Source organism: Prunus persica, chromosome G1, assembly GCF_000346465.2.
Source record: "Prunus persica cultivar Lovell chromosome G1, Prunus_persica_NCBIv2, whole genome shotgun sequence".
NCBI lineage: Eukaryota > Viridiplantae > Streptophyta > Magnoliopsida > Rosales > Rosaceae > Prunus > Prunus persica.
The window spans coordinates 33,625,710-33,649,900 of record NC_034009.1 but is presented as its reverse complement, the minus strand read 5'-3'; the positions used below and the strand labels follow the sequence as shown (position 1 = coordinate 33,649,900).

Sequence of the window (24,191 nt, the reverse complement as noted above, 5' to 3'; positions counted from 1 at the left end):
AGTCTTATCAAGTAAATAAGGCCCTCACGTAAATTGGAGGTGATCGTTGGCATATGGGCCATGTTTGATCGGCCGGTTATAGCAGGCCTTCTTTTTTTATGACTCTGGGCTTTCGGCTTTCGTTTTTGGAAACTTTACGGAAATTGTCGGTCGTCTCTAGCTCAGATAGGATAGACAACCGACCTAGGAGGCTACGACTCATTAAAATCCCACTGTTGAAGACATAAAAAAACCCCAGTCTGTGTTTCTTTCCTTTCAACCAAAAATAACCTCGAAGCATCTGCTTATTTTGTCCAATTGGTAGGGGTATAACCGTCCCGTCACTTGGTTTCGTACCCTAATTCGCCCCCAGCGAAGCAATTTCATATCAAAGAAAGACTAGCGCACGGTTTCTGCCTTCGCAACATTCACATATAGTCTTCCTCCGAGAGCTTCAGTTAGGGTTAGGGTTGCGGTTTTCTTTAACTTTCTCGCGCCTTCTTTTTTGTTGATTTGCGAGAGAGGCCTGCTAGGCTGCGAGCTGCGAGCAATTGACAATGGGAGTTCCAGCATTCTATAGATGGTTGGCGGAGAAGTATCCGCTCGTGGTGGTCGACGTGGTGGAAGAAGAACCCGTTGTAATCGATAACATATCGATTCCGGTTGACACCAGTAAACCAAACCCTAATGGTCTTGAATACGACAATCTTTACCTCGACATGAACGGGATTATTCACCCCTGTTTTCACCCCGAAGATAGGGTACGGTTTGATAGATTGATTTCCTTGCTTTGTTTTTTCTACAATGTGATTATGAATATATATATATATACACACACGTGGTTTATTTTCTTGTGTTGATTGTTCAACTACAATGCCTCATGTGTAAAGTATTTCCCCCTTTTATTGGAGTGAAAATTTACTTTGAATTTGCTTGTCTATGAAATTCTTTATGTATTTTCTGTTAGAGCTGTATGTCTTAACGGTGTTATTTTAACTGATGCAGCCTTCTCCATCAACCTTTGATGAGGTATTTCAGTGCATGTTTGACTACATAGATAGACTCTTTGTGATGGTGCGACCTCGAAAGCTATTATACATGGCTATTGGTGAGTGCTCGAATGGGAACTGAAATTTCCTTTTGTACAAGCGAATGCTATATGGTGTGCAATTTTTAAAATACTGATTATTGTAAACTATTGATAGATGGCGTTGCCCCCAGGGCAAAAATGAATCAACAGCGGTCTCGCCGATTTAGAGCTGCTAAAGATGCAGCAGATGCGGTACGTCCTCTTGTGGATGCTATAGGTGGGTCCTCCATGTGTTTGCACGTGAAGGGCTTGTATTTTTCTTGTAACTTCTCATTCTTCTATAAAGTAAGGTTTGTTCATCACAAACAACTGAGAGATGAATAAATCTGCCCATATATCTTGCCTTTACTAGTAACTGAACAAACAAAAGCAGTTTGTTCCCTTGGCACTACAAAATTTCCTCTGTAGCTTATAGTGGAGTATCTGTAGGAGTTGAAAAAATTGCATCTTATAACTATTTCTAGTGTTATCATCAATTGTGATTATATGCATATTCTTCGCTTTATTAGTTATGTTTGTTTAGTTATTAGTGTTGCAGTTTGTGTTATTTTTAGACGACCCAACAACCTGTTCCTTCTTTGCTCATAACTCTTGTGGTGCTTGTTTCTTGAGTGGCCCATGGACGTTTCGATTGCTTGGCAGATATTCTCCCATGATTCTCTTTTCAACCTTAATCAAAGATACCTTTTGTTTTGGAATGTGTATTTGCCATAAGAAATTATATTTGGGGGATACAGAGTCTTGAACCATTTATACGATGCCGGGGCATGTTAATCTCTATTCCTCTCTCTCCTCTCCTTCTGTGAATATGTTTTATTGATTTCTTGAATTCTTGCTTGTAACATTTTTTTTTCAGTTAGGTTTTCCAACCTCCATTGGAAGGGGGGAAGAAAGTAAGAGAACAAAAGCTAAGCATATCCATTTTAAAATTTTTGGTTTCTCTTTTATAGGCAGCTGAAGAAGAACGGCTACGTGAGGAGTTTGAAACGGAGGGGAGAAAACTTCCACCCAAACAGCAGTCACAAGTTGTTGATTCTAATGTTATCACTCCTGGGACTCAATTTATGGCTGTTTTGTCAGTTGCATTGCAATACTATGTCCATCTTAGACTAAACAATGACCCTGGATGGAAAAATGTTAAGGTATTTTCCTTGTCTTGTTCCCTTGTCTTCCTATAATTGTGTGGTTGTTCCTTTGCAATTAATATCATGGACATCTTTTTTATTGACATTTTAATTGCGATGAATGTTCTACTTTTAACAAATCTTTTTTTTATTTTTGAAGGTTATTCTTTCTGATGCAAATGTCCCAGGTGAAGGGGAACACAAAGTTATGTCATATATTCGCCTTCAAAGAAATCTTCCTGGTTATGATCCAAATACACGCCATTGCCTGTATGGTTTGGTATATTTCTTCCTTAAGCATTTGCTTGTACCCCTTATTCATTTATGCATTACTTTATAAATTGCCCTGATTATGGTTTTAAAAAGTTCCATACTCTATTAATGGGTGGTCAATTACAGGATGCCGATTTGATTATGCTTGCTTTGGCTACTCATGAAGTTCATTTTTCAATTCTTCGAGAGGTTTGCATTTATGATTTTGCAATTTTCATTCTAAAAATCAAATCAGTTTGTATTTCTGTATGGTTACTTTTGTTTAGTAGATGGTTACCTTTATTTTCATCTGGATTCCATCTAATGCTTGTGGCCTTTGGCAATGCTACATTTTAGGTTGTTTTCACTCCTGGACAGCAAGACAAATGCTTCCTATGCGGTCAGATGGGTCATTTAGCGGCAAATTGCGAAGGAAAGGCGAAACGGAAGGCCGGAGAGTTTGATGAGAAAGCTGATGGCGAGGCTGTGGCCAAGAAGCCATACCAGGTTAGGGTTTTTGCAATGCACTTACCGTAGAGTATACGGATACCATAAAATAAATGTTTAAATCTCAAAAAGTCCTTTAAGTTATTATTTTGCCTGAAAGCCCCGACTCCCACAGATTTACCCTTTGCAAAGGTGAAAAATACCAAAGTGTATCTTTTCCCCCCCCAGCCTATCTACTAAAAACTATAAAAGATAGTAATAGTCATCGTCAGATTTCTCTTGTGTGGTATGGTACCCAAATCATTGGTATGAAAGAAAAAGAGGGAGGCTGTCTGTGTCTAGCATTATACCTTGAAATTGAATATTGGGGGTTGTGATTTTGGGATTGAGAATTTTCAGTTTAGAGCACTTGTGAATGTAGGTTTTGTTGGATAGAACTTGTGGCACATGTTTTGCATATTTATGAATAATGCGTGACAATATATTTAAGCTCTTATCTCTGTTTTGGCAGTTTCTCAACATCTGGACTCTTAGAGAATATTTGGAGCTTGAGATGCAAATTCCCAATTCCCCAATTGAGATTGATTCTGAGCGCATCGTAGATGATTTTATATTCATTTGTTTCTTTGTTGGCAACGATTTCTTACCACACATGCCGACACTGGAGATTCGTGAGGTATGTAACGTTTTATTAAGCCTAATAAATTGGACTATATTGATATTTCTTTCCCCTATCATATTGACAGAGGTATATATGAAAGTTTAAAATTAAAAAAATCTTGTCCATGTAGTAACTTAATAGGGTGGTAAAATAACATAAAAAAAGATTCTTCTTGTGGCCTTTTCTTGGTGATGAGGTAAATAAGAGGAGAATATTATCCTGTTATAATTTTCTCGTTGTTGATTTTTCAGGGTGCGATCAACTTGCTTTTCGCTGTATACAAAAAGGAATTTAGGGCATTGGGTGGATATTTGACTGATGGAAGCAAGGTATGTAACCGACTGTACTGCAGGCTATTTAAGTAAATAATTTTCATTTGGCTTTACCATGTCCTCTATAGTTTTCTTATTTATTTGTATTTTTTTCCTCAGCCGAATTTGAGTAGAGTAGAGCATTTCATTCAGGCAGTTGGTTCTTATGAAGATAAAATATTTCAGAAAAGAGCTCGATTGCATCAGGTTTGTTCTTTAGTTGCCACAAGAAGCTAACTTGAGGGGAACTCCATCTAGTTACCATATTTGTCGTTCATTGAGTGAAGCTAGGCAAGATCTTGGTTACTGGCCCTAGCTGCTGCAGTCTTCTTATCTTGTTACCACCGTGTTTGATGTGATTGTATAACTGCTTTGATGTTACATCATGGATTAGCCCATGATTTTGTGTACGAGGGGAAGAGACTTATTGATTGACATAATTGGTTAGTTTGGTACATTTATTTAGGCTGTTTAGGTTAACCTCTAAGGTCCAGAAAGAAGTGAAATAGTGCTTATTGATTGACATAATTGAAAAGGTAGGATTCTAATTATGATGGTAGCATCTTACTGTCAAGGGTTTTAATGGTGACGAGACTGCTTTTTGTGCATCCTATCATTTTCTGAGGTGATCAAATTTTATTTATATATTTTTAAATTCAAGCCACATTTGTTCAACACAATCCTCCCCTCCCCTCCCCTTTCCAGCGGCAGGCAGATAGAATAAAGCGTGAGAAGGGGCAATTGAGAAGAGGAGATGATGCAAGGCCCGAAGTGCAACCAGATTCATTAGTTGCAGTTTCTCGTTTTCATGGTTCTCGTCTTGCTTCAGGTCATTCGCCTTCCCCCTATCAACAATCTGGAAAATTTAATGGTCAAGCGAATCCTCGAAAGGTAGCACGTTTGTCTTTAGAGGGGTCAACCATCGGTGCTGCTATTGTTGAAGCTGAGAACAGTCTTGAAGGAGATGTATGTTGTTTATCTTAAAAAATCAGTTTTATGCAAAACATCTATCATCTAACATATACAGGCTGATTTTTTATACTGGCCAGGATGTAAATGTAAATCTTTATCGTGTTATTTCGTAATAATTATATTACAAATAGGATTTAATGTCTAATGAATTCTGCTGGTATGCATTAATAATTATTTGGTCCCTAAGCTGCCACCTCTTTTTGGTTATAGGTAGATGGAAACAAAGAAGAATTAAAAGCAAAGTTAAAGGAGGTTCTTCGCGAGAAATCTGACCTTTTTAACTCGGGAAATGGTGATGAAGACAAGGTTTGGTTACTTGTTTTTAACTTGCGAGAAATCTTATATTGTGTACTTGGGTATTGCTGTAGATGTTGATTGGTACACATTTTTTGTATATCGAAGTTGAAAATGTGTATGTTTATAAATCATTTGAAAGCTGTTTTGAGATATTGAACATTTATGGAGTGTGCCTGTAATTTGCAACCACAGTAGCATGTGTACCTGCAAGCATCACTTGTGGACAAGGTTTTATTTTTGTTATTTTTCATAGAGTTTGATGTTTATGTTTCAAAAGTATGGTAGTTTGACTAATAAATGTTTAGCTGTTGTTATGCATATGGGTCTTGTTGCATTGCCATGTTTATCTGTATAATTCTATGCTAAGTGAAAACTGAAGAATTATCAATTTCAATCTCATTATATTATCTCAATACTATTCAGTTTCATAATACCGGTTAAGTTGATAATTGATATGCATGAATTATACAATAGTTGAGAAGCTTGCATTATTAATGGGATTCTTTGTCTTATTTCATTAGGTTAAATTGGGAGAACCTGGGTGGAAAGATAGGTATTATGAAGAAAAGTTTTCTGCAAAAACTCCTGAAGAACGTGAAGCAATTCGAAAAGATGTTGTACGTATATGAGTTCTTGTATTGCTTATGTCAAATGTTTATTTGTAAAACCCATTTGTAGTTTTCTCATGTTTGTGCTTATTGGGTAGGTTTTGCGATACACGGAAGGTCTATGTTGGGTGATGCACTATTATTATGAAGGGGTTTGTTCATGGCAGTGGTGAGTAGTTTGTGATCTCTACCTTCCTTGTTCTTGCATGTTGCTATAGTAGCTCAAGTTTCACATTTCCACTATGATGTGTTTTTGTTCTTTAGAATTGATGCCTTGATGTTACTGAGAATATTCCTCACAAGAGGGTGGGTCATACTCTCATCATTCTGTAATTGAGGGTTTCGAATTATGTATTCTTTTACTACTCTAGCATTTGTTTTTTTGGCTGAAATGATCATCTGGATGTGGTTGTTAGTGCTGTATAAGGATTGGTTTAAGCACATGCAGGGTTAGATTATCACACAAAAACAGTAATAACATATTGAAATAATGTTTGTTTTACCATTGAAAGCAGGACTAAGCAATGTAGTTCTAAGATGTGAAATGCCAATAGATTGACTTTGGTCATTTCTTTTCAGATTCAATTGCTTAAACTCGAGGGTGATGTGGTGTTTTATATTTACACGCTGATGTGGTTAAAAAATAAATCATATTAGCTATATATTATTTTTTAGGGGAAGTTACATACATGATTAATTTGAACAGAAATAAATATCTGCATCAATGATGTTAGTTAAATATCTTTATCATGCTGATGAATGTCCCTTTTCAGGTTTTATCCCTATCATTATGCACCATTTGCATCTGATCTCAAGGACCTTGACCAGCTAAATATAAGTTTTGATTTGGGCTCTCCCTTTAAACCATTCAATCAGCTGTTGGGGGTTTTTCCTGCTGCAAGGTGGGCTGTTGATTTTTTCCTTTTATGTGTAAAAGATTTTCCATCAAGCAATGCACTAATGATAATCCATTTGCAGCTCCCATGCCCTTCCTGAGCAGTATAGGAAGCTGATGACTGATCCAAACTCACCTATCATTGATTTTTACCCTGTTGGTATGTTTTCTGTCTAAAGATTGGCGGTTTAGATCTTATTTGGGGTTGACTTGCTTATTAAGACACTTCTCTGAACCTTTGTTTGGAACCAGATTTTGAAGTGGATATGAATGGGAAGCGGTTTGCTTGGCAGGTGTGTGTCTCTTATTGTAACTTATTTTGGTTTTATGCATGATGGGAATTATGTATTTTGGACGACTGTCAAGTGTAGTCTCTGACATCTTTTTGCTTTTCTGAAGGGTATTGCGAAGTTGCCTTTTATTGATGAAGCCCGTCTTCTTGCTGAGGTTGAAAAACTCGAACATACATTAACGGTACGTAATCTTTTGAGTTTGCATTACAGGCTCTAACTTCCTCTCTTTGTGCTCCCAGTAGTTTTTGTTTTTCAACTCCGCTTTCATTTGTTGAGTGCAGGAAGAGGAGACCCGTAGAAACAGTGTGATGTTTGAGATGCTTTTTGTTACATCGTCTCATCCTCTCTCTGTATGCATATATTCTCTTGACAATCGCTGTAAACAGTTGACAGACAAAGAGCGAGTTGAAGTTAAGGAGCAGATCGATCCCAAGTACAGGTTTGTGCAGCAAAGCTATACATTAAATTGACTTTATGCTTTGGCGAACAACTTTTCAATACCATTGGGCATTGATTGGTTGTTTCTCTTGATTTGGCAAAGCTCATGCTATTAGATCATATGACTAGTATTCCATATTGTATGTGTGGAAGATTCAAGTTGATTTATTTAGTGATTATATATAATATTATTCTTGAGGATCATGCTCTTTTTTGGTATATTTTGTTTGAATAAGGATATTTCTATCCAGAAAAATCCGATGTTTTAGTAGTCAAATTTTGGTATGTATAGATGGAAATCATTTTCTCCGCCAGCTGTTATGTACCAATCTGCTACATGATTATCAAGTTTTATTTTGTTATCTGTTTTTCATGTTGACCGTATATTTAAGAACTGCTTGGATTATTTTCTGATTTTATTTAGGGATGCATGCAGTGAAGGTATGAACGGTTATATATCTCCTTGTACTGGAGAGCCTTGTCCTCCGGTGTTTCGGTCTCCTGTTGAAAGCATGGAGGATATTATGGACAACCAAGTAATGTATGTTTTTAAAATGGAAAGCCTATTTGCTATATTTTATGGACTTGCCTATAAAGATTTCCCTAGATTTCTCATCACACTCTCCTTATTCTCTAAGCTCCATGTATTAATATAAAAAAAGTGGCTTCATTAATAGATGTGTTTTTTTATTGAAGTGATCGTGCATTTCCGAAATGTAATGTTTTCCCTTTATGTTCAGATGTGCGATATACAGACTACCAGATGGGCATAAGCATATAACTCGACCACCTGCAGGTGTTATATTTCCTAAGAAGGTAAATCTTGTTTATATTTATCTTAAGATGCTTTTCAATCAGAATTTTGTTATATGATATACATATGAGTGGTGATTGTTGCTTTGTGTGTTTGGTAATGTGTTTACATGACTTGGCTATTACTGTAATCTCAAGTAACAATAAAGTAATCAAAGTAACAATACAAATGTAGCTGATGACAAACCGACTTGAACAATACTGCTTCTCGCATTTTAGGATTCTCTTTTAAGCGTTTCACTTTGTTACTTATGGTCGGATTTAGGATAATAATCATATGATCATATACATCAATATTTAGTGAGTTTGAGAGTACAGTGATTTGCAATGAAAAGAACAAGGGTTATAGGTGTTGACTTTTCTTTCTTTATGGAGAATGTAGCTGCACTAGTTTGATGATGGTTCTCGTTCTAGCATATCAATTTACATCAAGTTAATTTCAGATTGTGTCAGTGGGGGATTTGAAGCCTGCACCTGTTTTGTGGCATGAAGAGTCTGGGCGAAAGCCATTTGAAAATGCCAGAAGGCCATTTGAAAATGCCAGAAGGCCATTTGACAATGCCAGGTTAGACCCTGCTCCATTATCCCGTTTGATAAAAGGCAACACCCTTCCTCCTACCCAGCAATTTATCTTCTACAATTATGGATTTTGCTTTCGTTTTCAGGCAGAACCCTCCTGGAAGCATTTCTGGAAGACATCTCGAGGAAGCGGCACATCGCCTTATTGTTAATAGCTTACAGCCTAAGGTAGACTCCAATGGGTATGGCAATCAGATGCATGCCCTTCGACCATCTTATGTCGGGCCTCCGAATTACCCACCACACCATTCCTACACCAATAACGGAAGCTATGCACAGGGACACAGTAGAATGCCACCACCTAGAACAATCCACCATCCTCAAGCTCAACACCGAGCTTCCAATGTTAATGCCATCCCAAGACATGGTGACCCTGCATATAATGATCGACATTCTTCATCAGCTGCCCACCATCATCAGAATAGCTCTCATACTCAACATTATGAAAGGAGTTCTGGGCAAGGATACCACCATTCAGGAAATCACCAGAGCGGAGGACCAATCTACCCTCAGAGACCTATTCCACAAGCTCCACCAGGAGTCACTCCTGTTCCTTATCAAGGTGGGTATAACAACTATCAGAATTACCAACCATCTGGACCGCCTGCTCAAGGTTTTGATGGCTGGGTTCCACAGGTTAGCCAGAACCCGGGCAGAGGGTATGGCCGCCCTCAACAGTCTGGAAACCAGTACTCCGGATTGGACAGAAGAGGCCATAGGAGGCCACCTCCACCCCAGCCTGGGTATGGCCACAAGTAGAGTGAGTTTCTTCTGCTTGTGCTGAAATTGTTGTACTATATACTCGGATGTCAAAATGGCAGCATAAATTATTTTTCGATTAGTTGTGTTTCTGTTACACTATAAGCGCTATCCATGGAGTGGCGACTCGGCAAAGTATTGGTCGGTGGAGAGCAGATTGTATAAGTGGGACAACCCCAAATTGTCGTAACAGGTGAGATTCGAGTATTGAGTGCATGAGTAATTTATTTTTTCAAATTGTAATCGCGATAGTGTACTGAGTTAAATTTTTTCTAATTGTACTAGCTGGTTGCCATGATAAAAGCTTTGGTTGGTCTGTTTATTTTTTTTTTCATAAAATTGGGTTGAGTCAATTTTGTTTAGTGCTTTTTTCTTAATGGGCCGTGTTTATGCCACCCTACAACATGTATGTGCTAGGCCCATAATCATCTCATGTGCTTCTTTTTGTGGTTACAATTTCTGTTGGCAGCAGAAGACCAATAGGCCCATTATAACATTAGGGCAGTGATGCTCACCCTATCTCGTACATTCTCGCCATTAGCGTCGTTACCCTACGCAAGTACACATCCTCTTGCGATCTAAATACAAAACCCTAGAATTAACACAGGAAAAATGTGTGAACAAAAAAGTTGGGTAACAGTGCTCGTCCCCATTAATGACGTCGCGGAGACCTCATGCATTGTCGCCATTGACGGTGTCCTACGAAAGCCGCTTTGTTCTCCTCTGCCATCGAAAAGCCCTAAACCCAAACGATGCTGGTAACTATCAGGAAGCTAGCAAAGATATAGTTGCTGTATTTCTGAGAAATACTAATCATCGATCTGTCTCTCGAGAAAATCAGATCGCGCAAATGTAGAATTGAATTCCTGGAAAATTACAGAAGCAAAATTTTCCCTAGGAAATCATAAACCCGGGCCTTAGTTTTCTATTGAAACCCTAGCCCTGGGCCTCAAGGAGTCGGCGTTATGAATGGCCCAAGGCGGGTCCCGATAGTCATAGTCCTTTTACCGTATCAAAAGACCTTTTTGTCCTTGATGTTGTAAACTGAAATTGTTTGAGGAGAGAATCGAAAAGACCTTTTTCTCCTCTGCCATCAAAAGACGTGTCATGAGTGTCAAGTGTTTTCTTTCTTTTATTATTGAAATGAAAATACACAAGACACCCAATTCTTTATTATTTTATTTTCATTTTCTTTTGCTAACTATTCACCCCGTCCCTAGATATGGCGACAAAATTAACTTTATAAATAAATAAAAAAGTACCCCTTCCCAACATGTTTGTCATGAGTCATGATTATTGGCCAAAAATTAAAACATGTTTGTCATGACTTGTTAACCTCTTGTTATGTATGCATGCGTCTCATTATTTTATTGGTAATATCATCTTCCATTAAGTATTGTCCCTGTGCTGTGTAGGCGGATGATGAACAACAAAACAAAGTGTGCAAAAAGAATTAATAATAGCATTAAAATTGAGTGTGGTAGTAAATCTCACCCTTTGAATTGAATTTCTATAAAGTTAGCACGAAAAACTCGTACACATTTGAAGTCATAAATGTCCTGCGAAGAAGATATGCGCGATAAAATTGAGAGTAATCAGATTCAGAACAAACCAAGCGCACGAGTGCACCGCAATCACAGCTTGTAATGGTCGGGTGGTGGGGAATTTGGGGACCCATTATTGCTCCTCTTCTTTCACAAAATTGAAAATTGAAATCCAATCTCTCTCTTACTTTTTATAATTTGGAGATAAAACAGGATTAGTTTTGGAAATTGGAATGTTTGATATCCACGTATTGAGTTGAGTTCATAGTCATACCTCCATTTCTCACTCAAACATTTATCCGAAATATGATATTTTCCAAATATATATTTATCCGGTCCACAAAAAGAGCTGCTGCGATTGAATGTATATATATAATTGAGGTGGGGTTAGTTTTTTTTCAGAAAATTTATACGTACTACGGTTGAGCATGACCTAATCCAGTAAAGATTTGGATTGATGGATGATGATGATGGGGCCGTTGCTTTGATTATTAAATACAAGTATTTTCCGTGAAGAATATTATTTTTATTAGAAGAAGGAACGCATTAAACAAATTTAGAACTGGGCAAGAAATCCTCCTATTATTTATATATATGAAGGAATTTGAGCAGCAAAGCAAACCCCAGGAAGGAAGGAAGGAAGGAAGGAAGGAATATATAATTGATAAATATAGGTCATCATGTAGTCATCTATGACGCATGTTGGTGTAGTGAATGTCAACAGTACTGATTCATCATGGCGATTATATTATTCCAATTCTATATATCTAACCCTTCACACTTTTCTTTACAAATCTATAAATTAACAATCGACCCCTACTTCCAGCGTGCATCGCATATCTTGTATGGAGGAAGAAAGAAGAAGAAGAAGAAGAAGAAGAAGAACAAGTAGGGTTTTCATTGGCAATGGCATGCCACGTGGTCTCGTTTACTTAGTCCTAGAATTCGGCGGTGGACAACTCATCATCAACATGCATTGGTCTCTCCGATCTGACTTGCCAACTAAAAGAAGCCATGAAACGAAACAGATTAGACTCAAAAAGGTCATGAGTCATGACTGGTTTCGTTTTATTTTATTTTTTATATTGGATTATATTGGAGGAGTCGTTTTATTCTTTGTCACGCTAGCTATACTAGGGCTAGTTTCCCAGATGAGTCGTCAGTTGGTTGGGGATGTGTTCAATTCTAAACGACATTATAAAAAGTAATAAACCAGTCAAATTCTTCAACCCACTTGTTAAGTTGTTAGTGAAGGACAAAACTTCCCTTTATGGAAACAAATTAAAAAACCATATAGAAATGAACAAATCAAACCTGACTCGTTTAGTCAATTAATTTTTACAAGGGACAGGTAGATATATAATGGTGACATGACATATATGCCAAGAAGGCAGGTGAGGTTGAGAACGAAATGAATATTTTAATGGGTTTGATCGGAGAAACCAGCACCCCACCCTTGAAGTTAGAATAGAATGGAATTTTAATATGCTTTTTAGACCTGCAACTAAAACACGTGGTTATGAGGCAGATTAGATGAGCTTGTGGTTGTGGGAAAGGAAATTAGAGCTCTTGACTCTTTGAGTAGTGTGTACCAAGTTTCGTATGATATACAAAGCTTATGCATAATTACATTTTGGTTTGTGAATGAATGAAACCCATTAATTCCTCCTCTTTAGGCAAAAGATAATCGAATGCAATAGAAAGTAGGTAGTCGATAAAGGAGCCATTCACGGCCCAAAAGGTAAGCAAACCATCTCCTCCTCTTTATTGCATGTATCATGTATGTAAACACAAATCAATATACCCCACCAACACTCAGAAAGACAAAAATAAAGGAATATATATACTTTTTAATTTCATCAAAAGAACAAAAACATCAAAAGATAAGTTACTTTGGAACATTCTAAACTATTAGAAAATAACGTCTGTCATTCCTCAGCATTGAACTTTGATTGGAAGGGAATATTCTCCATCTGAATCCTTGCACTGGATAAATAAGTCCCGTGCTTGGTTTGAATTTCCATGTGAAAATGTATCTGAAACATGCAAAAAATTCTCCAAAAAAAGTTTGGGATAAGGTCGGCTTTACTTCATTTCAACCATCTTTTGTCTAAAACAACTTTATATGTTGTCGGAATTTCCAACTATACAATACAACTTCTCGAATATTACATGACTTTTTTCTCTTTTCCTGAAAAAAAAAATAAAAAATAAAGAAAAAAGAAAAAAGAAGAAAGAAACTGAAAATCTTAATCTAGAGACGTGTGTCACGTGATAGCACAGTGATATATACACACACGCAAGATATACTAACAGGATGAATCAATTTATTTAAGATTAATTATGAAAAAGTCAAATTAGACTTGATGAAATTAAAATAACTGGTTCAAGTGCAGAATTCTACTTATGGTGATATATAAATATATATAATTACTTTGAATAGGCTTTCATGTAAATAAGATTTAATAAATAGATCTACATATGATTTAATATTTATGAGTAGCTAGGTACCACCTGGATATTTAATTTGCAAGTTGAAGAATATGGGAGAAGAACATGGCACGATAAACCATCTGGCTACTATATCTGCCATTTCCATTTGTATTTTAAATTACATGATTAACAAATGGATGTATCATAATAAGTAATTGTACTTTCAGAATCTTCCAAGCATATATTGCATGTCCTCGTCACTATATAACTACACCATATAAGTTGCTGTACGCTTCATGTGTCCCAATACTGCTCTCAAGTTTACAGTTCAACTATTCCCAAGTGGATTTTATTATAATTATTATCACCCCTTTATTATTAGAACCAGCTTTAATTAGCAAAATAATCCAATAAGCATGCGAATATGTTAATTAGCTATTAATTAATCTAGAAATCGAGTATGTGATGGACTCTTGATTTTTTATATAGAGATAAAAATGATAGATTGTGCACAAAATGCCGATACAAATATATATAACTACACAAGATTATTATAAATACATAAGTGCAAGCATAACACCTGCAACAACCTGAATAGCACAAAATGTACCTCCACTTATAAATCATAAAAAGACAAAGAAATTCTGAAATAAAAGTCGCAAGTTTTCAAAAGTAAGGGAGAGAAGGGGTATTTGTGCATCAAAGCATATAGAAGAGGGGAGGACGAGAGAACAGAACAGTGACCTCCTCCCTCTCAAAGTCTGTGCGGCACTCGAGACGTCTTTTCATGAGAGGGAAACTGTGGGAATATGTTTTTTTTAGAACGAAGGAATTAAAAATTCTTTTTGTGGTTCGTATTTTAATTTCACGTTAAAGGTTAAAAACTCCATTATTTGTTTCAGGGATTGGGATTTAAAGGCAAAATTCCTCTGTTAAACTCGTTCGTTTATTTGTTTGCATTTTACTTTTGAATTATTTTCATCCTTTCGATTCAGCAAGTGCTAAACAAAGCAGGCATTAAAGCAAAAAATTTAAAAGAATATCCCATACCGTCATTCTGTTCCCAAAATTAAGGAGCGTACAATAACTCAGCGTCAATATCAACGTGAAATTCATTCTCACGAGACGAGAAATTGAGAGATGAGATGTGATGTGTGGGGCATTCGTTTTTTTCCCCTTCCTTTCCTTTTTTCCTATATAAAAAAGAACCAATAGAACCAATTTCATTCCCTCTACTTTTGGCAATGGCTTTCAATTCATAGCGATGGCTGGCTGACTGTTGAACACAACAAACTCATTCACGTTAAGGGCCTCTCTCTGTCTCTGTCTCTCTCTCTGCAAAGAAAACCATATTGGTTTCAGGCCTTCCCTCCCTCTAATGGAGAATCAACAACAACAGGCTCCAATGAAATCAAGATTCAAGCGTCTCTGTGTTTTCTGCGGTAGCAGTCCTGGGAAGAACCCGAGCTACCAGCTTGCTGCTATCCAACTTGGCAAACAACTGGTACTGTTGCTTCTTACTCTTTCTAAAGCTTATAGCTTTATTGTTGTTTCCCCTTTCACATATTGAATGAAGCTCATAACTTCATAAGCAGAACCCGTAATCTGTAAGAATAATTGATATTTATGTGTCATTTTTGAAGTTAATCGAAGATTCAGGTACCCAGAAGGCATTTTCAATTGGGTCTGAGGGGGTTTTGAACTTTGAGCCATTGATTTGGCTTTGAATTCAATCTTTCTAGTCCGAATTCATAAAAAGTAGTAATCTTTCTAGTATCTTCTGATTGGGTTGTTTTGTGTTGGGTTGGGTTGGAACAGTGCATGATGAATTATTGAGAAAAGTGATGACTGGATATTTCCTCAAGGAATTAAGGAATAAACAATCATAAAGTGATATATGAATGATGGCGTAAATGTTGGGTCTCTTGTAATTATATATGTTTGAACTGAGGCACGTCTGTTTACTAATATAAAAAGAAACATTGCAGGTTGAAAGAAACATTGACTTGGTTTATGGAGGAGGAAGCATTGGATTGATGGGTCAGGTCTCCCAAGCTGTCTATGATGGTGGTCGCCACGTGTTGGGGTAACTTATCCCATTTGCCATCTCTCTCTCTCTCTCTCTCTCTCTCTCTCTCTCTCTCTCTGTCTCTCAGCTGCGCTGCCCTGCCCTGCCCTGCCTATAAGATTTTCTTTATAGTTAATATCTTTAGCTCTGTTTTCTTTTGCAGAGTAATTCCCAGGACTCTCATGCCAAGAGAGGTAATAGTTCAATTTCTTACTGGTATAAGTTAGTTAACTGGTCGAGTGATTAAGTAAGATCAAGTTTATAATTCAAATCAAATCCCAAAACTCAATGTATATATGTAATCTCAGATCACAGGAGAGCCTGTGGGAGAAGTAAGAGCTGTATCGGGCATGCACCAACGCAAAGCAGAAATGGCCCGCCAAGCTGATGCATTTATTGCCTTACCAGGTATCCAAAAACCTCATAATATATTTAATTTAATTTAATTTAATTTAATGTTCTACATGGACGCGCGCGCGCACACACATCATTTAGTTTCAGATTATATATTAATCATCCATATTCCATATGTTGATGTCGGTTAACAGGTGGTTATGGAACCTTAGAAGAACTATTGGAAGTCATCACTTGGGCTCAGTTGGGAATTCATGATAAACCAGTAAGATACAAGAAATTCAGCTATCCTCCTTGTACTCAAGTAAATTAGATAATTAGGGGCTGATTAAGAAAGTTAATTATTTTTAATGCAGGTGGGGCTGTTGAACGTGGATGGCTACTACAATTCACTGCTATCGTTCATAGACAAGGCTGTGGATGAAGGTTTCATTGACCCTGCTGCCCGTCACATTATTGTCTCTGCCCAAACTGCCCAGGAACTCATGTGCAAGCTAGAGGTGCATTTTAATATCTTAATTGTCATCCCTTAACACGTGGCTAGCTACTGTTAACGGAAAATGATGATTGATGGGATCTGGCCCGTCCATTTTTATTTCTTCTGACGGGTTTGATTTGTCCAACCAGGAATATATTCCTAAGCATTCTGGGCTAAGTTGGGAGATGGAGCAACAACTGGAATTCACTGCAAAGTCAGACATTGCTCGTTGACAAGTTTCCCTTCAATTATATTATACAGGCCATGAGTATGTCGTGGAGGATTTATGACCCTTAGATTACAGCAGATTTCTTCTAAGATACACACAAGCAAAGCAGTCTCCCCCCAACCCCGTATGTAGATGTGCAGCTCCATTAGGAAAAGAAAAAAGAAAAAAGAAAAAAAAAAAAAAAAGTGCCCACAACACAGTTGTTTTAATTTGCTGTGGATCATCATGCTTTGAATTTCTTTTTTCTTCGGAATTTTTGATTTAATTTGTCAATTAGAATCTGACCTGGATCACAATACCTGTGATTTGATTTCTAGTTCCTCATGTCGGTGATTTATGATATTTTGTATATTTTATTAATTTAATTTATATTATAGTTTCAAGAGTTTATGGGCTGTTGCAAGTTGACGAAAAAAAAAAAGCGAGTGATAGTGACGGAGAGAAATTGCATAAAGATCAGATCAACAAGCAGAAAAGAAGGGGAGGATGCCCTTTTAAATTCTTTTAAGTATTGGAAATTGATTGTCACCTAATAAGTTCACCATTATTTTGGTTGGTTCTTACAATTTATGAGTGTACTAGAGACATAGCATTACAATATTTATTTGTCTATATTTGAGCTCAAGTGACTAAAACTCGATGTATATAATCGATTCTTTTCAATAATTAAGAATTCATTTATATAAGTTTATGTGTTCGATTCTTTCCTTCAGTATAGTTTTCATTATAATTTGTATAAAGAAAAATGACAACGGAGACGGGGAAATATAAGGAAAAATTACTTTTACTTGTTGGGTGAAGATGGAAAGGTTACGCATGAACCAAGCTGTTGATATTTTGTGAACTTTATCCTTTTGTTGTGAGTGAGTGGTCTGAAGAGTCTTCGAAGGTGGAGATTATTTTTGGGTGGTGGACTCTGGTGGGTTGGTTGGTGTCTAGGCTGGGATGATTCATTATGTAGAATAGTGGACAGGACACCTGTCCTCGACCGTACCATGTACAAAAGGAATGAGAAAAGCTATGGTGATGCTGGAAGGAAGAAACTAGGTGGCCTGGCACTGGCCCCTCTCTCTTTCTTTCCATGATGGTGCTGCTGCTATATTGGCCATAGATGTTCTAATCGCTTAAGGACAGTGAACTTGTGAGAACCCACGTGGTCATTGGACCCTGGTCCTTGCTGTGGGGGAGCCTAATTGTGCAGAAAAACTTATATAAAATAGGGATAATATTATTTTATTATTTTCAATCAATCACATATTATCATATAGAAAAGTTATCACACGTGATATATCATGATTGACTGGAATTAGTAAAATAGTGCTATCCTCGTTTCATGCAAGTGTTTCTATTATGAGAATGTGAAAGTTGAGAAACTTAGGAAGGGCTTATAAGGAATTGGACTACTTCTCTTTATTACCAATTGGTTTTGGGGTGAAACCTCAACTTTTTTCATAGTATCATAGCCATAATTCAAGTGTTGGGCCCAACGGCTACACGTGCTCTCACATCACCCAATATATATGTTATCCAAATGTTAAGCTTGAAAGTTCGCCACATGTGCGAGAGCGTGTTAAGAGTGTTTGTTCCATATTGAAAAGTTAAATGACCTAGCCTGGGATTATAAGGAGTTGGGTTGTCCACGTGTGAAAGCCCAATAGCTACACGTGCTCCACGTAACCCAATATGTGTTGCTTATGTGTTAAGTTTAAAAATTCACCACACGTGTGTGAACGTGTGAGAATGTGAATGTTAAATTGTCCTAAAGGAGCTCATAAGAGCAAGCCCAATGGAGGCTCTAAATGGGGCTGCACCACCTTTAGGCTTAGCACCTGGGGTCAAAAAGTCATCCCTAATAGAAGAAAGTTAGGTCTTTAAAAACCCAAGTATCGACGGAGGGTTGCATCCACCTCTATATATATAGGGCTCTGGTTGAAGACACTGAAACCAAGCGGGGCCCATTACGTGGAAGGTTGAAGCCTACTTTAGGTACTGCCATTTACTCGCTTGCGCACCTCCTCATGGTTACTCACCCGGATATGCTTTCCTTGGCTGACCTTGTGTGTTTTTTGTTTCCTTGGCAGCCCCTTTTTGCTTATATTTCTTTTTGTTCTTATAGGCTGCCGAGGATGCTGTTACTTTTTGTATTTTGTATTTTCTGTTTGTTATTTTCTTGTGTTTGCTTTCAATTTATATTATTTTTCAGAATCTCATTCAAATTTTACTTTTTTTAAAATTGAAATGTTCATTAAAAAAAATTTAAAAAAACAAAAAAAAAACATAACATAAACATTCATGAACACACAATAAGTTTACAAAAAAAAAAAAAATTTAACATGTAAATAAAAATAAAAATATATAGCTCCAAATATAGAGCCTCCATTGTAGAAAAGATTCTTTTAAAGCCCGAAAGATTCTATTAGAGCTCTAAATAGGAAGAAAAACTTCTCTGTCACAGTGATTCCACTGTCAGCATCCACATCAGTATCCCAAACCAATCCAATTATGATAGCTGGCCACAGACTTAAAAATATTTTATGAATATTTTCTTTCTCCTCTCGTCGGCATCTCTCTTTCTCCTCTCCATTCGCAGTTCTCTCTCCAATCACTCATGAAGGAAATATTGTGGGAATGGTATTGTGTAGAGATTTCTAAAAACTCTACAACCAAACTTTGAGAGTATAAATCACCTAGAAAGCCATATCTAATATGAAATCAAAGTAAGAGCGGAAGCATTAAATAAACTAAGGATTCATGCAAGTCTCATTTAGTCTAAATCTTTATAAGTCTATGAAAGTGTACACCAGAGACTTTCTAAATCCTATTTGAGAGAAAGATAAGATGTTCATACCCTTGGAGCGAATCTTGAAACCAAGAATGGTGTTCAAGTAAAGGGAGTGGTCCCTTTGTTGTTATCTCTCCCTTTGATGTTGATTCTTCACCTTGTACCTCTCCAAATAGGTACAAAGATATGCACCTCCTCAAAGCTCTTCACCAAGGATTGAATGGGATGAGAGAATGAGTAGACAATAAGTGAAGAGTGGTGCTAGCACCCTCACCTGATGTAATAGATTGAAGGGGTTAGGGAAAGAGAGCTTGATGTTTTCTCTCTTCCAATTTCACCAACTTGAAAATCCTAGGATGATAGGATTCCATAGCTACACACTTATAGGATCAAAAATGTCACAAGGGTGACAAAAATGCCCCAAACCCTAGTGTAGCCACACACCCCCCTTTGTGTATCATTTTTTACTATTTTGGTCCAACACATTAATTCTATAATGTGCCACATATGTGCCTAAGTCCATATGGTCAAATCCCTTTTAAATTTCCAAGTCATATGGGACATTTAATTAAAGTTTCATAACTTTAATTGAATAATTAAATTAATCTAATCAATGTAATTACTCTAGTGACTTCCTTATTCAATCACTCACTTGTCTAACGAGTGTTGGTCTCGATCATCCTTAGTGGACCGTGTCAAGTATTGGGTCAACCGTTTGACCTTAGACTTTCACATTGACTTTGACCAAGTCACAAAATCATTCATTCTCTTCATAATTTCCCAATCGATTCCTTTTCGGTGTGCAATCTTATAGGTTCTAATTAGCGAGGCAATGAATATGAATGATTCACTTTGAATTAAGTGTGAATTATATCCCTCCATACAATTCTCCTTATTAGCGAAGGCTAATTATAATTAGTCCTTACAGGGCTTCCACAAGTCATGAGTGACACCTAGTCAGTTTGTGATTACAATTTAATTCAATCATTCTCTAATTCAATACTCTATGTTATATTCTCGGGATATAGTAAACTTGTGTCAAAATTCATAATATGACATCTTTAAATTATATGATTCAATTTGATGAAATTGCAAATGTTCTGGTTTCAATTTCCATCCAATACTTTGGCCAAAGATTCACGAATCATATCTTTAGAGTATTCTCTCTACTTACTAAGAGCAGAGATTCCTTGTTGTACATTCACATGTCTCTGCGTACTCGCAGAGAATCCTTAGGAACACCTTTAAGTCGCATCATTTTGATATGACCGTATAGTGCTATCAAAGAGAAACAACATATACACAAGACAATTGTGATGTCTCAGGTCTCAGGACTAATTTGCATTATCACAACTTAGAATTCTTTATTTGACACTTGTGAGTAAGACTTCCATACAAGAATTCTAGAGTTGATCGCGTTCAATGGACTCCATCTTCTATAGAGCACCTACGCATCTGTCTTAGTTTCTCTACACGAATGACTTGAGACTAGTCATCCTTCCAATTGGGCAGACATAATGTGTACCAGTCTTTACGGGTCACCATTGTCCAATTAGTGATCCTATGACCAGGAATATTTAAGGATACAATATTTATATGTATGGAAAGGTCTCGTGCATCTAACTTCTTTAGACCACTTTCCATTTATATTTTAATCCATGGACCTGTTACTTTGTGTACGTTATGTATCTAAAGCAACGTTCTTGCCCTTTTGATTATTATATATTATTTTCTTTAGAATTATGTATTTTATATTGGCTTCTAGGGCATATATCTAACAACTACCCATCCCCATCATCATCAACCACACACCCCTGATTCATCTTTTCCTATCCAATCACTCATCCTTCATCATCAACATACTAGGTATTGATCTTTCTACTTTTTTAATTATTAATTTAGTGAGTTATTTATTAGGAAATCTTGTAAAAATTGGAAATGGACTTGAGAAAGATTCGGTTGGCTTCGAATCTGTGGAAGAACTGGGTATGATTTTGGGGAGAAAAAATTTATCCAGTGTCACTGTCTCTCCTCCAATATAAGGAATCTCTTTCCTTTTTTTTTTTCTTCAAATTTATTATTGGAAAATTATTCATGGTGGAGCTGAGAGAGACTGTGTTGTTTCGATTTTGTCAAGAAACATTGAAGGTGTGGTTTAGGGGAAAGCTTTTCGGCATCGTTCTCTCCCCTTCAGATATGAGGAATCCATCTCCTTATTTAGCCTTTTATTTTGGGTTAACTAGTGATTTGCCTCCTGAATTTGTACTTAACTTTCGATTTACCCCTATCCTTTTTTTTTTAGAAAATTAAGGATATGAACCTTTTTTTTTAGCCAATTTCCCCCCTGCCGTCTAAATCCTCAACATTTCATCCAAGTTGCAATTAAATATGAGGACAAATTGGTCATTTCCATATTAAAATAAAATAAAACAATTTGAAATTTGAAATAATAATGATAGAAATAAAGTTTTTTTTTTATTTAAAAAAGGCCACCTGCCAACTCTCTCTCTCCTTAAGCCCTACAGATCCGCCCCTTTCCAGCCCACTCTCTCATTCTCTTCCTCTCTTCCTCTCTCACTCTCCCACAAACCCTCTAATGAACCTCCATTGTTGCCTTTGACTGAGACAATAGAAAAACTGAGAAAAGAGTTGGATACTGAATTTCAGAGGTAGTTAAAGCCCTTGGCTTGAAAGATAGGTTTGAGACATTGCACAAGGAATTTTTAAAAGTAAATGCACAGAACCAACTCATGCATCTAGCTCTAAAAGAAAAGCTTGAAAAGCTTAGGGAGGAATTCTGTCACGACCCGATCCGAGAATAAAGAATATTCCCAAACCAGGGTGCGTGAATTGAAATAAATAAATAAAAGGACTGAAAAATTGGTTAAAATACATTACCATTATATATATGAAAAAAATATATAATAATAATCTTACAAGTATACAAGATATAAATAAAAGTTTATCACTCTAAACTAATCCAATTTCTCTGGTTTTGGCTTTGTACTGTCCCCTAATTGATCTGAAAAAACAAAATAGGTGAGGGATGAGCAAACCACCGCTCAGTGAGTAGATTATGTAATATGCCAGTCAAGCAATGCCATTTTACACACTCTAAAAAAATATAATAAAAAGATACACAATCCAAATCATATCTCATCATTACTTCATATCTTGGTTATCCTTCACAAATTGTACCCAGCCTGTGACCCCTATTGGCCTCACTGCCCTATGTTCAATTCTAGTACATTTATCCTTTGGATACCCCGTCACTGAAGTTCTCATGCTCCATGAATAATACATACTTCACAAAAGCTCCAAATAATATATATTGTGAGAAATATTGCACAAATTAGACATGCTTGACTTGAAAATAGAGAGAGATTTGTAAAGAAAATATACCCATGATTTTCACATATATCACAAAATAAGAACTTTTAGAACATATTACATAACCCACTCACTATGATAAGTATGAAATATTGCAAGACAAACACACATGGTCTTCATTTTGTTTCTTTTTCTTCCTTCTCTCTCTCTCTCTCTCTCTCTCTCTCTCTCTCATGGTAGAAATCTATCTTAAAGGATTGGAATGAATGATTGAAGTAAGGAAGTATGATACTTATAGGAGAGGATATGCATGCACCCAAATAATATTTATATAAACAATATTTTAAACCACCAAAAAGATAAGATAAAAATGTAAGGGAATAATGTGACTCATCCCCCTTTGGCCAATGATATCACAACACCACCACCAAAAGATAAGATAGAAAGATAGGGAATAATGTGAGTCATACCCTTTGGCCAATGATATCACAACATCACTTGTTACTAGCATGAAAATGTGGCATGGAAATGATGATTTGATTAAAACCAATTCTAAGTTTCTACACATGGATAACAAAAAATGGTGTCATCTTTCAATCAAAAGGATAATCTCATACTAGGGTTAAGATTTAATAACATATAAATCTTCAAATAAATATTTAAATAAGAAAATTTTATATTAATAAATAATTAATATGTAGTATGCATAATTTTATATATATATATATATATATATATATATATTTTATAGGTTCTCACAAATTCAACCAGGGGCTGTCGTCAACTCCTAATTATGAAAACCTAAAATATAAACTTGGCATGTTGAAGGAATTATGTCCCATCTCCTAGATTTCAACCATCGCCATAAAACTCCTAAAAAACCCAGATCTATGTCCCACCTTCAAGATTTCATCATTCCCCTTCGTCTTATCTCTCAGCTAAGCTCAAGGAACAAAAAAAGCAACAGATATCTGATACACAAATCCCAGTTTTATTTATTTTGCTTTCTGATTGTTTTTGCTGTAAGCAATGAGGGTTTCAACTTCCACAGTTGAAAAATATTGAAGCAGAAGAGAAATAGGGTGGAGATAAAGATTTGTTTGTTGTTGAAGAAAGAGGGGAAAGAGGAGAGAGAGAGGAAGGGTGGGTTTTGTTATTGTTATCTCTCTCTTTAATTTTTTCTAAAATATAAATTTATTTTTAATGATTTAACAGAAAATTGGGTGAAATGTTGATGATTTAGATGGTAAGGGGAAATTGGCGAAAAAAAGAAGTTCATATCCTTAATTTTCTTTTAAAAAAAAGGATATGGGGTAAATCCACTGACGGACCCAGAAATTTTTTAGCGGAGGTGCAATATAGACTAAGTATGAAAAATAGTTTTTCGGAATAATCATTTTCTCAACATAATTTTTGGCGGCTTTTATTCCTTACACATCAAATAAGAAAACTTGA

General features: G+C 36.4%; 2 protein-coding genes across 6 annotated transcripts; both read left to right on the top strand.

Annotated features, from left to right (window-relative positions):
• LOC18792164 (5'-3' exoribonuclease 3) lies at positions 249–9,857 on the top strand. Of its 5 annotated transcripts, XM_020568783.1 has the most exons (24): positions 249–740; positions 985–1,087; positions 1,185–1,261; positions 2,020–2,211; positions 2,354–2,473; positions 2,593–2,655; positions 2,803–2,952; positions 3,404–3,568; positions 3,805–3,882; positions 3,985–4,071; positions 4,570–4,830; positions 5,047–5,142; positions 5,655–5,750; positions 5,840–5,910; positions 6,515–6,643; positions 6,720–6,796; positions 6,889–6,929; positions 7,036–7,110; positions 7,211–7,368; positions 7,792–7,908; positions 8,108–8,183; positions 8,624–8,745; positions 8,846–9,321; positions 9,396–9,511. In XM_020568783.1, the coding sequence occupies exons 1-24, from the start codon at positions 537–539 to the stop codon at positions 9,398–9,400; spliced, it is 3,039 nt and encodes a 1,012-aa protein (XP_020424372.1). In that variant the 5' UTR covers positions 249–536; the 3' UTR covers positions 9,401–9,511. The 5 variants fall into 5 exon arrangements, with proteins under 5 accessions (XP_020424372.1, XP_020424366.1, XP_020424370.1 ...); XM_020568777.1 differs by having other exon boundaries at positions 250–740; positions 7,804–7,908; positions 8,846–9,857; XM_020568781.1 differs by having other exon boundaries at positions 250–740; positions 8,624–8,721; positions 8,843–9,857.
• LOC18790713 (cytokinin riboside 5'-monophosphate phosphoribohydrolase LOG1) lies at positions 14,720–17,014 on the top strand. Its single transcript, XM_007225732.2, has 7 exons — positions 14,720–14,999; positions 15,484–15,581; positions 15,727–15,757; positions 15,872–15,971; positions 16,112–16,182; positions 16,274–16,417; positions 16,545–17,014. Exons 1-7 carry the CDS (start codon positions 14,874–14,876, stop codon positions 16,626–16,628), a joined length of 654 nt encoding a protein of 217 aa, XP_007225794.1. The 5' UTR covers positions 14,720–14,873; the 3' UTR covers positions 16,629–17,014.

Coding starts and splice junctions, on each gene's coding strand:
- LOC18790713 (XM_007225732.2), top strand. CDS start 14,874: ATGGAGAATCAACAACAACAGGCTCCAATGAAATCAAGATTCAAGCGT. Junction 16,183..16,273: donor TGGGAATTCATGATAAACCA/GTAAGATACAAG, acceptor TTTTTAATGCAG/GTGGGGCTGTTGAACGTGGA. Junction 16,418..16,544: donor AACTCATGTGCAAGCTAGAG/GTGCATTTTAAT, acceptor TTGTCCAACCAG/GAATATATTCCTAAGCATTC.
- LOC18792164 (XM_007225345.2), top strand. CDS start 537: ATGGGAGTTCCAGCATTCTATAGATGGTTGGCGGAGAAGTATCCGCTC. Junction 741..984: donor GTTTTCACCCCGAAGATAGG/GTACGGTTTGAT, acceptor TAACTGATGCAG/CCTTCTCCATCAACCTTTGA. Junction 7,909..8,107: donor ATTATGGACAACCAAGTAAT/GTATGTTTTTAA, acceptor CTTTATGTTCAG/ATGTGCGATATACAGACTAC.